Consider the following 13020-nt stretch of genomic DNA (forward strand, 5'->3'; position numbering starts at 1 on the left):
TTCCCTAATACACATTCCTTTGCTTGTTGATATGTATGTACACATTGAGAGCCGCTGTACCCGTGTCAAATTCCTCATGTGTCCAACACACCTGGCCAATAAAGCTGATTCTGATTCTGAAGATGCTGTAAAACCAGAGACTTTCTAAGTCCCAGAACTTCCAGAGCAAACAGGCTGGGGCTGATACTTTTGAAGAAATGCACTTTACTGTATGAAATTATATTTTCACCACTGGGAAAGAAGGATAACCATTGTGGGGGTGACAGTGGTGCGGTAGGTAGAGTAGTCATCTCCCAAACAGAAGGTTGAAGGTTTGAATCTCGGTGCCTGAAGTCCACATGTTGAAGTGTCCTTGGGCAAGACACTGAACCCTCCAAGTTGCCTGTGATGGCGGCTCATATGCGCACATCGGCCTGGGGTCCTCAGCTCCAAACAAAGTTTTGTGGTACATGTCACAATGTTACAATGACAATAAAATAAAGCTTCTTAATCTTAATTTCAGAGGAGTTCACACTGAATATTGTTTGCATCTTGGTGCTGGACCTATAGAACAGACAAAGGTAGACTGTTTCATAACCTGGCCAGCTGCCCAGTCACAGGTGATATCTTTGTTCTAATGGCTATTGGATTAGGTCCAGCATGTGGCTTATGTAACTGTAACAATAATAGCTGAGTGGATTAGTGAGTCTGAGGCATGCAGTAGGCCAGCAGATGTTTGCTTAGCTCTATGTGTCACATCACTTTCCCCTCTTCCTTGGTAACGCTGGAGTGTCCTCGTCCTGGGCAGTGGACTTGTTGCTTTGCAATCTGAAGCATACTGTATGACCGCATGCTAGTGGTCATTTTTATAGATATGAAGTCTAAGATTCTGGTCTAATGGAGAATTATTCCAAAAATACCTCTCACAGATGTGGTATTGTTGCTGTACAACAGGCAGGGATTGAACACCTGAGATTTTAGGAGAGGCCACAAGTGGACGAGAGGCAGTGGTCCAAGAAGACGTCTCCAAGAGGGTGTGTGTGTGTTACCCAGGCTCCCTCCCTGCTCTCTTCTCCTGCTATCAGGCTGGCTGTGAATTAAGCCCTTTAACCATGTTACAGTTAGCACAGGGGTTTCTGCTCAGTACTCTGATCTGCTTGGCTGAGTCACTAACTCTGTGACTTAACCCTTTGTCTACTGGCTAACACATGTCAAAACTGTCTGCTGTTGATCTGGATGGGTCACTGAGTTTGACCTGACCTGGACAGATGCATGAATGTTCAGAAGGCCTGTGTCATATGCACAGAATTGGAAAAGAACTGAAATGTATCTAAATACTGTACAGTAAAGCTGCAGGAGATGCACAAATGCCATGTGCATGTATTGTATGGAATAAATCACAGAACAAATGTTTATAATCCATAGTGACTTAGGTGCACTCTGCAGTGCCATAAGACTCCACTGAGAGCTTGTTTCTCTGGAGCTGTGCTCTCAGGAGCCAGCAGGCATTGTCTGTGCATGTTGGTCTCTGTTGTTTTCATGTCACATATGTTTCCAGCTAACAATGGTACCAAAACACTGGCAGTTTATTTTGGTCAGTAACAACTAGTAAAACTATTCCTGTCACCTTCCTTTATCATGCTCATGGGGCCAGTGTTGTGCAAAATAGTTCTCAGTCACCAGAGCTGGAGGGCTGGGCATTGTGACAAAAAATATAATCACAGTACTTTTTTTAGGGTTGTCAATGCAATAATAATAACTTAATGCAAATTCCTGTTAATACCATACATTTTTTGACACATGATTAACACATGCACATTCTGTGATTATGACCCTCGGCCCACCCCGTAGTCTAGGAAATAGGGATGCAATGCTCAGCAGAAATGAACAGAAATAGATAAAGGAAAGAGTCTTTTGAATGACAAGTTCAGCTTCAAAGCCCTGCCCGGTGTTTCTCCCGACAAGACCAAAGACTACTGGACTTCTCTCAGTAATCACAGTTACCTCAGGTTCCCTTTAAGGTACATTTAGAACCAGTGGTGGAAGTACTCAGTACTTGGTACCTTTACTTAAGTAAAAGTAACAATACAACAGTGTAAAAATACTTTATTACAATTAAAAGTCCTGAGTTAAAAATGTTAAGTAAAAGTACAAAAGTATTGGCATCAAAGCATACTTAAAGTACTAAATGTAAGAATACTCATTATGCAGAATGGTACATTTCACATTCCTGTATATCATGTTATTGTATTATAATTACTGATGCATTATTGTGAACATCACATTTATTGTTGCAGCTGGTAAATGGGGAGCTGGTTTTAGCTGGTTTATTTTAGGGGTATGACAATCCTTTGTCTTACGGTGTCCCCCAAGACTCCATCCTTGGTCCAGTTTTATTTCTTCTATCTGTCCTTTCCTTAGGCTCTATCATCAAAAAACATGGAAATTCATGCCATTGTTTTGCTGATGATATCCAGCTTTATCTTCCCCTGAAACTGACAGGTAACAACCCTTCAAATCCTTCAATTGTTCGTCAGAAGTTAGAGCATTGGATTCAATTAAATTCAATTCAACTTTATTTGTGCAGTGCAAAATCACTACAAAGGTCATCTCGGGACACTACAAAGTAAGGTCTAGACCTTACTTTTAATATTATATAGGAAAAACCCAACAAATCCCCTTGAGCAATCACTTGGCGACAGTGGGGAGGAAAAACGCCCTTTAACCGAAGAAACCACGGGCAGACCATGGCTCTTGGTGGGCGGCCTTCTGCCTTGACCGGTTGGTGTGAGTGGATAGAGGAGAGAGAAAAGAAGAAGCAGCAGCTTTATTTTATTATAGGAGAGATATGATCTCTCTTGCTAGTTCCTGTCAGTACTCTGGCTGCAGCATTTTGGATTAACTGGAGACTTTTTAGGGAGTTATTGGGACATCCTGATAGTAAAGAGTTACAGTAGTCCAGCCTGGAAGTAACAAATGCATGGACCAGTTTTTCATCATCACTTTGAGACAGGATGCTCCTGATTTTCCCAATATTGCGCTGGTGAAAGAAGTTCCAGAGACTTGGTTTGTGTGATTTAAAGGACATATGCTGATCAAAAATGACTCCAAGGTTCCTCACAGTAGTACTGGAGGCAAGAGCTATGTCATCTAAAGGAACTATAGGATTAGACAGCAGATTTCTAAGGTTTTCAGGCCCAAGCACAATGACTTTGGTTTTGTCAGAGTTTAGAAATAAGAAGTTACAAGTCATCCAGGCCTTTATGTCTTTGAGACATGGTTGAAGTGTGACCAACTAATCAGATTCGTCTGGCTTCATAGATAAATATAAATAAGTATCATCTGCATAGCAGTGGAAATTTATGCTGTGTTTCCTGATAATATTGCCTAAAAGGAGCATGTATAAAGTGAAGAGAATTGGACCTAACACAGAGCCCTGTTGAACGTCATGACTAACTTCAGTTTGTGTGGAAGATTCATCATTAACATGAGCAAATTGGAATCTTCCTGATAAATAAGAATTTAACCATCTTAATGTGGTTCCTTTAATCCCAATAACATGTTCAAAGCTCTGTAATAAGATGCTGTGATCAATGGTGTCAAAAGCAGCACTGAGATTTAAGAGGACGAGTATGGAGACGAGTCCTTTATCTGAGTCCAGGGGGAGATCGTTGGTGACTTTCACCAGTTTAGTTTCTGTACTATGATGGACTCTAAAACCAGACTGAAAATCCTCAAATAATCACTCCTGTGAAGGTGGTCACATAACTGCTTAGCAGCAGATTTTCCTATGATTTTAGGAATAAAAGGAAGGTCAAGAGTAGGATTTTTGAGTAGAGGTTTAATTACAGCAACTTTAAAAGCCTGTTGAACATATTCTGTTAATAGAGAGAGGTTGATCAGATCTAATGTGAACATTTTGAATAGGAGTAGAACATCTTTGAGCAGCCTGGTCGGGATAGAGTAAGAGGCATGTTGATGGTTTAGATGAAGCAATTGTTGAGGTCAACTCAGAGAGATCTATGTGTGTGAAGAAGTCTAAGTATAACTGAGGTTTCTAAAGCTGTTATTCTTGTTGATACATTTGTGAGAGTTGTGGGAAGGATTTGATAATTTTTTTTTCTCTAATAGTTGTGATTTTATTTGTAAAGAAGCTCATGAAGTCATTGCTGCTGAGATCTAAGGGAATGTTAAGCTCAACAGCACTGTGGCTCTTTGTCAGCCTGGCTACAGTGCTGAAAAGAAACCTGGGGTTGTTCTGATTTTTCTCTATCAGTAATGAATATTATGCTGTTCTGGTACTACAAATGGATTTTTTATATGTTATTAAACTATCTTTCCATTCTAGAAAAAACCATTCTGACTTAGTGGAGCGCCACCTCCTTTCCAGTTTTCATGATGTTTATACAGTATTAGGGAGTGGAGCTGCGAGCTGTACCACGGGGCTAGTCTCTTGTTTCACTGCCTTCTTTTTCAGAAGGGCAACAGTATCAGGTGGTGTACACAGGGAGGCTGTAGCAGTATCAACAACATTATTGACTTGTGTGGGAGTAAAATTAAGGCGGCCACCCTCCATTGTGTTGGATGGCCTCTAACTTTCTAAATTTGATTGAAAACAAAACTGAACTTATTATTTTTGGCCCAAGTGGTAGTTGCAGGCTCCAATGTTGATAACCTAGGGTTTCTAAACTCCTATCTAAAATCATCTAAAAAAAAACAACAAACAAACAAACAAAAACACAGGGTGTTATATTCAACAATGCCCTTAAATTGGACAATCTGTGGTTAGCTTAAGGTTCCATCAATTAAGGCTTTTAGGTTAAACCATTCTTTGAAAAAAAGATATTGAGAAACTTATTTATGTTTGTGTTTCAGGTCGTTTAGATTACTGCAATGCGCTCTATATCTAGTGTCTGCCTCTCCTCCCCGAACTGTCTCCAGCTTGTTCAAAATATGGTGGCCCATTTCCTCAAACATACTCAGAAAAGAGACCATATGTTTCCTGTTTTAGCTGCTTTACATTTGTCACCTGTTTGTTTCTGGATTCAGTTAAAAAAAGTTTTATTGATAGTCTTGAAGGCACTAAATGCCCCCCCCCAATCGGTCAGAACTACTCATACCATATTGTTCCCCCTAAATCTCTTCAACCTGCCGACTATCTACTTCTCGTTGTTGCTAAATGTAAAACGTTCTAGAGTGGATTGTGATTCTTCAGCTGCCCCTACATATTAGACTGGCTCCTACAGTGTTTGCCTTTAAATCTCTGCTGAAGACACACTGTTATGCTCTGGCTCATTAGTCTTTACTCTTTATGATAGCCCTGTTTTTGTTTCCCTCTTTTGCCCCATTTGCCCCTACCTGTTATTATTTTACACACTGCTCATAGGTATACTGTAGCAGAATGTGGCACCTTTCCTTTTTCCTTTTATACTTGGTAACTTATTTTACCATTACAGCACTTTGGCAAACTCATGCTGTTTTAAATATGCTATATAAATACATTGACATAGAGAAAGCTGAGCTTTGTCCCTCTTTTCCTATCGTTGTGCTCTCTGTCCAGAATCCAGCAGGAGGTTCCCAGCCAAGCAGTGCTGGAGCAGGAGATGGTGTGGATGAAGGAGCATCTCTCCACACTTGGCTCCCCTGTGGTGCTCTGCCACAATGACCTTCTCTGTAAGAACATCATCTACAACAGCAAAGAGGGTAGGTACCCTCTACCTAAACTGAGTATTGTCCATTTGACTGTCATCTTTATAACAGGCTGTCCATACTGCAGTGCCAAAGGTGATACAGATGTTTGTGATGTGGAGTCATGTATTACACATTTTTAGTCTAGAGATGCAACTACGGTTTATTTTTTTTATCATTTTATCATCATTTATCCATTGATGCTTCTCTCAGTTGATTGTTAGCTACATCAGACAACAGTCAAACATGCCAATCAGTTTTCCAAAGCCCAGGACTATTGACTGTACTAGGAAAAAAGACCAGTCTAACAGCATCTATTCATATTGTAGAAGCTGGACCAGTGAATTTCTGTCATTATTGCTTTAAAAAATTGCAGTTACTACAGTTAGGTATAAAAATGGTTGCCGGTTAATTTTCTGCCAACTGTATTTTAGGCCCCATTTACACCCGGTATTGACATATGTTCTGTATCAGAATGTTGCGTCTGCATGTTAATGCAAGTGTAAATAACCACTTCTGGAGGTGGTCCTGTGATCTGATGTCAGCCAGGTGTCAGTGACATCTGTACAGTCTGACCATCGTCTAAAGAAGACGATCAGCCAAACAGGATTAAAGGTCACATCACTCAAAGAAAGCAAGCTTCTCCATTGGCTCTGATTACCGTATATAGTTAGCTTAGATACTCACCTTGTGATAAGATAAGTATGAATGTAAAGGTGATCAGGTGTCATTATTGCTATATGTTTTAACACCTGAACACCGGGGATATTTACCAGAGTTCTGGTGCAATGGAAACAGACCTGGCCTCAATGGAACAGTGTGTCCTTTCCCTGACAGCTTTCCTACAGCATCAGCAGAGAAAACACATGAATGAAAGCCCATTCCGGTCTCGTTCTGGTCAGTCATGCAGTTTAGAAACAGCAACAGACTGCATGCTAAATGTCTTCTTCTCTGTGGCTGGTTGGGGTGAAGATATCAGAACTGTTTTTGAGTTGCTACACATTTATACACTGTAGCTATGTGTTTTTCAGGTCATGTGCGCTTCATAGACTACGAATACTCCAGCTACAACTACCAGGCTTTTGACATCGGCAACCACTTCAATGAATTTGCAGGTTTGTTGAACTGCAGTGTGATTGGTAAGTGAAAATAAGTAGTAAATTCATGTGTTCTTATACAAGTGTGCGTGCCTGTTTGTGTGATCAGGCATGAGTGAGCTGAACTATGGGCTGTACCCCAGTCGGGAGATGCAGATGGACTGGCTCACAGTGTACCTGCAGGCGTACAAACTCTTCACCAAGAAAACTGAGGAGGTTAGCCCTCGAGAGCTGGAGACGCTCTATGTACAGGTCAACAAGTTTGCTCTGGTGAGGATGGTTATGTTAGCAAATATACATTATCTCTTACACACTGTGTCTTACATTACTCCACCTCATCTGATATCTTATTTGTCTTTTTCAAGGCTTCTCACCTCTTTTGGGGCTTCTGGGCACTCATCCAGGCCAAATACTCCTCCATCGACTTTGACTTCCTCGGGTAAGTTGCTATATGTCTGTTTGAAAGAGTAATGTGTGTGGTAACCCCCTGGGTAAGATATTACATAAGTGGTAGGTGCGCATGCACCTGTGAAACACACAGAGGGAGCAGACCTAAGGAAGTTCATGAACTGCAACCCAATCGCTCCTGCCTTGCCTGCACATTTGACTGTCAAAAAGGCCCCTCTGCTAATTTAACTACTGCTCCAGAGAATAGTGGCTTATTAAAGTTGAACTGAAACTAATATTATCTTTTGCTAGGAAATTGGCATTAATATACCTGGTGATAGCTTTGATCATTTGGTCAAAGCTGTAATTAGCAAAAAGAGGAAATGTGCTAAGGGTGATCTTTCAGCATCCTACAATTTGATTTTATTTCTTGTTGTAATGATTCGATTCAGAATCTCACAAAGCGAAAGTTCTCATTACCCACAGCATTGTAGAGATAACAGGTATTTGAAATTGAACACACCGTGGACTGAATTAAATTTTTCACTTCTCTAGAGTTGGTTGAACGTTTTATACAGTGCTACAGTGTGACTTTGCGAAAATAATGTTCGTTTCTGGGTAATGATGTAGAAATTCAGAACGCACATCTGTGTCTGGCAAAGCTAATGATTATGTTTAGATCCAAAATGCATGCAGATGTTTGTCTTGTTAGATGATGCACAAGGTAATACTTGTGTGTGGTTGCTGTACACTATCTGGGTGCTGTACTGTGCCCTCGTGGGTGGGTCCTTCCTGCCTTGTCTTATCAACAGAATGTTGTTAGTTACATATTAAAATAGATATTTGGTATTTTGTGAATCGGTTCGGAATGGTAGAAGATAACAGTCATGATTTTTTTTGGCAATACAAAATGCTTCTACTGTAACATCACCTTAAACACAGTTGGCTGACCTTTGCTGTTGCTTAGGGATTGTAGCACTCCCTGCATTATTCTGCGAGTCCATGTGTTAGTTACTGAGTTATGATTTAATCACGCAATAACGTATAAAGTGCTGAGGTTACAGAACTACTTGTTGCTCTGAGTTTTGTTTGTCTGGTCATCTGCTGTAACCACAATAGAGAACAAACACAACACTGTGTGTGTGAGACTTGGCAGATGTTGAAGTGACACGAATAAAAAGTAACATCCACTGGGAATTACTGTTAACTTTACCAGGCTAGAACTAGTTAGCATTGATTGCTAGCCTCCAGTTTTTGGGTGGATTATAAACTTAACAGCACAATGGGTCCACCCAGGTATTCAGTGTGTAATAAAGCAAAAATCTATCTTGTTTCATCATTTGTGTTTTGAAAAGTGGGAAGATGCACACAGTAGCTGCAGTATCTTGTTTTTACACAAAAAGTGGAAGGTACTTCAGATATGAAGGGGGATTCTTCTTGCTCTTTCTTTATGCAGGTATGCTGTGCTACGATTCAACCAGTACTTCAAGACCAAACCTGCAGTGATGGCCCTGCAGATCCCAGAATGAGACAAGACAAAGAAAGAGAGGAGGGAGTGTGTAACAGGTTATATACTGGGACTACTGGGACTTCATCTAGGTTGGGAACTCTTCTGTCAGAGCCAGCCTCTTATGGACCACTGTGTGGTCCACCTGGCATCCTTCTCTAAAACAAACGCCATTAACCCTTTCATTCCTCCAGTCATACCTCCATGTCTATCCTGGCTCCAGCTTAAGAAAACTTCCAGACTTCTCTGTGTGTGAGTGTATGTTTGTGTGTCTGTGCTGTTAATTTATCCTGATGGACCTGACATCTAGCTTTCCCTCTTAGGGCAGCTGACGCAGACATAATGAAACAGAGCAGTTTAGGGTGGAGTTCACCGACTTAAAGCCTCACACGGTCACACTGGCGCCATAATGTTCCAAAATGCTAGTAATGAAGGTCAAAACACAGACAAGACTGTTTGGGTTTGATGCTGACAGTGAGAGATTGTACTCTGTTTTTTGTGCACTGTATCTATGGCTCAATGCCATGGCCTCATTGTATATCGGATGTGTGCAGTGAGACCATTCCTCATGTAGAGATATTTTAAGTTCGGACCTGCGTGATCCTCATTTTTCCCATAAACCGTATTTGGTGCTAAGGGCTCATAGATGAGATGAGATATTTGCACTGCACTTCCCAGAGATCACCTGTTCATTGTACGCTGTAGGTGGCACTGTATCATCTCTTTCTCTGGACTGGTGCAGTTTGAGTTTATGTCACTTCCTCTTCTAGTTATTCCAGGCATATTGCTGCTGCTGTGTGCTAGTGGACTTTGGACTTGGACGCTGAGTATGTTGGACATGTCCATTTGTTTGGGTGAAGACAGTGTGGCTTTTTAAACGCCTCAGGCTAACAGCTCTTCAGTTTGGGTTGCTGTAGTAGGTGGTGTTTACTTAGAATTAGGAAGTGAAGCTGGAGGGGATATAGATGTCTCTTTAAAAGAGGGAAGCTGCGTAAATGTCTGTGTGCATTTCTGCTCTCACACTGTCTTTCCACCTTCTTGACTTTTATGGTTATAATAAATCGCTCGGTTAAACTTTCCTGTTAAACTTTCCGGACCTCTCGGAAAATCATGACCCCCATCACCCTGGCCCCTCCTTTTGCTTTTACGCTCTCCTTTGACATTTCCGTCTTCACGTTGCTGTCTCTTTATCTTCTCCCATCCCAGTTTTGTATCATATCTCCCTTTATCTGTGGAGATTGAGGCAGTTATAACAGGTTCCACAGGGCATCTTAACATTAATGGCCAGTGGAACAGGTGTGAGCCTGTATTAATATTTTCCCATTCTCTTTCCAGTTTCAGAGCCAAGTTTTGTAACATAATCAGCCATTGCATAATGTGTATCTGGGGTCAAATCAAGTTTAGCTTTAAAAAGAGACAGGAGTGGGATATGTGGAACTGTCGCACAGGATCACCTATTACATGGATGGAAAAATCATCTGCCTGTTAGTCATCTTTACCTTAGTCTTTTCAGGAAGGATGAGTAAATCCTCACTGAAAATTGCTAGAAACCTTAAAGGGGAATTTCTTCACAATTTCTGCTTATGAAATGGCTGTAATGATTATGTCAATAAATTTTTTGTCACTCGACAAATCTGTTTAACATTGCAATTCTGCTTTCCTGCAGAGCCACCAAAGACATTATACGACTGTGTAAAATCTGTGGCGTGCCCCTTTTAATGCGTGCTATTGGTCTACTTAGTCTTTTTTGTCCCCACTAGTTAAGAGAATTAACAGATTTAATTAGACATTAGCAGTTTCTGCATATGATGTAGAAAGATCTTAGTCTTAGGCTTGTTGAAGACATGCTGATGCTAAATAGTCTCTCTGCAAAGTGACAGACATTTCCCTGTCTGAATGTGAGACAAGGATTCACTCCTCCTCCCCATAACTGATTGCAGTCATTATCTGATCAGACTGAACTGGTAAATACATTTATTAATATTCTGAAGCTGCTCATTTGTGCCAGACTCCAGAAATGGGATGCGTCTTCACTCTCACTCACTCTCTCACACACACTCGTCTTGATATTTAACCCCTCACTGACCCAGCAGGGGGAAACCCTGAGCTCTGACCTTTGTCTTCCACTGTAGATCTCATGTAACTGACAGGTTGAATAATTTACCATGTGAGCAGCAGCCCTTCAGAACAGAGACTGAGTGTTGTTGATGGTAATCAGTCAGGACAGTTAACCTGAGTGATGACACAAGAGATTTGAAAGGGATTACATTTGTGTCTGGAATGTGTCGGTGGTTCTTGTCCATAGATGTGATGATCTGAGCCTTCAGAATGTGAAATATGACTTGTACTCATATGATGATCCATATTTTAGAGCATAAATCTACTAGTGAATTTGTCTTGGAAAACAGTAGTGCAATTTTCATTTGAGAATAACCAAGAACCACTTTTTGGGGAACTACTGTAATACTGGAGTAACCTGCTTAGTAGGTTTGCAGTCAAAGGCCACATTAGTGAGCTTGCTGCTTGAAAGCACAGTCCTAATACACTGGTAGGAATTCAGCCTAGATTAAACAGGCATTTTCATTTCATGAGCACTGAAAGAATTTCTCCATTCACTAAACAGAAGGCACTGACCCTGTGTGGCGCTCGTGTGTTGACACAGTTTAGGACTTCTGAATGGAAAAGTTGGGGTGGCTTTATTATGCTTCCTCTGAAATGGTACCTAGTAGGTGCTAATGATGAAGGCTAGCGCTAAATGTAGAGCTGAACTGGAAACGCGTTCCACACAGAGCTGAGGTTGCCCAAAAACCCCGTTCAGGAGTGCACTAATATTTTAGCAGCTGTACCTGTTGGTCACCTTACCCATTGTGTTGTTTGGAACCAAAATATTCTTTGTGTTACTGATGTTTAATTTACTGTGTATCTAAAGGCTTCAGCATGCTTCATGGATTGCATCCTTGCACCTTCTTAGAGAGTCATCCATGTCTGAAAGAAACGATGACCCACAAAATGTTTTCTGTATGTTAAAGGCACAGTGTGTTGTCAAATGTGGCCCCTGCCATTAAAAGTCAAATCTTAAGCCTGGACCCTAGTATCACAGTCAAAATGACTGACATGTTTTTGAAGAGTAACTTAATAGCAGTCTGACGTGGCTCCTCTTGTGGAGTCTGTTGCACCACCTTGCATCTGTAACCATGCCTTATAATGATTACTCACACACCCAGGAGTACAAGTCTACATCACTGCAGCAAGGTGAGAGGTTTAACCACTAGAGGTCAAGTTACTCTGTAAATACACAAACTAAAGTCAATAATTTCACAGAACAATTTCAGCTTGAGATGCCCTTAACTAGCTTTTCCAGAGCTTTTTGTCAAGTCACTGTCTTCATCAGCAGGATGGAGTTTGCTCAGTTGTCACTGATATGGATCTGTTTAGATCTCTTGTCTGGAAAAGGTAGTTAACGGACCTTGGGTTAGGATTTCTCTGTCAGATTAATATTTCTGAGACTTTTAGGATTTTTATCTGCCAACTCCTAAGTTAGGTGTGGAGTAATATAGTACCTACAAGTGTATATGGTTGAAAAAGTTATTGATTGAGCCTTTAAATATCCAAAGGTGGATCCGTCCTACATGTTTTAGTAGTAACCTGTGTTCACCAGTTAACTAAAGGTTTTGTAATATTGCCTGCATTGACAGTAAAGTCTGATATTTCTTTGTTTTATCTATACCGCTTATTCCTGAATAGGGTCACGGGGGTGGAGCCAGTCCCAGCTGACACTGGGCGAGCGGCAAGGTCCACCCTGGACAGGTTCAGTAATGGGTCCATAGATTGAAAACAGTGAGGAGTTTAAACACATATTTTGAATCATTCACACTTGGTAACATGCCTAGAAATTCATTTTTGACAGTTTTCTCCTTACGTCACACACTGTGCAACATGACAAAGAAATTGGTGACAAAATTCCATTAAGTTACTAAAAGTGTTTAAAGACCAATACATAGATTTATCAGCTTTTGTGTGCCAGACAGGTTGCATAATTCTTTTTCTGTTGGGCCTTTTAGGGTCCTTTAAACAGTTTTTCTGGTTTGTTTATTGAGTCTGATTTAAAATGATTTAACAGTTGTCAGTAATCAAATATATTAAACTGTATAAAATGATAAACAGTGTGTGTACTTTTGATTTCTCTGGTCTCAACTGCTGGGAATCTGTGAAACTATACTGTGTGACTTTTCTTCTGCTCACATGCCAGTTTTCTGTTTGTTTCTCTGCCTACTGACCTTGTCCCTTAGCCTTGATGAGAGGAAGGAAGGAGAAAATATCTGCTTTGGGACATACTGCCAAAACGTACATGCACAGGCCGAC

General features: G+C 40.8%; 1 protein-coding gene across 1 annotated transcript in view; it reads left to right on the forward strand.

Moving 5' to 3' along the window:
• Positions 1-12782, forward strand: part of etnk2 (ethanolamine kinase 2) — a 27950-nt gene extending 15168 nt beyond the window's left edge. The window contains exons 5-9 of the mRNA XM_020620560.1: positions 5540-5682; positions 6699-6782; positions 6874-7034; positions 7130-7203; positions 8608-12782. Coding sequence (XP_020476216.1) covers positions 5540-5682; positions 6699-6782; positions 6874-7034; positions 7130-7203; positions 8608-8680 — 535 coding nt within the window. The 3' untranslated portion in view covers positions 8681-12782. The remainder of the gene's footprint in view (positions 1-5539; positions 5683-6698; positions 6783-6873; positions 7035-7129; positions 7204-8607) is intronic.
• The last annotated feature ends 238 nt before the right edge of the window (positions 12783-13020 follow it).

This window comes from Monopterus albus, unplaced genomic scaffold (genome assembly GCF_001952655.1).
Source record: "Monopterus albus unplaced genomic scaffold, M_albus_1.0 scaffold241.1, whole genome shotgun sequence".
NCBI classification, from domain to species: domain Eukaryota; kingdom Metazoa; phylum Chordata; class Actinopteri; order Synbranchiformes; family Synbranchidae; genus Monopterus; species Monopterus albus.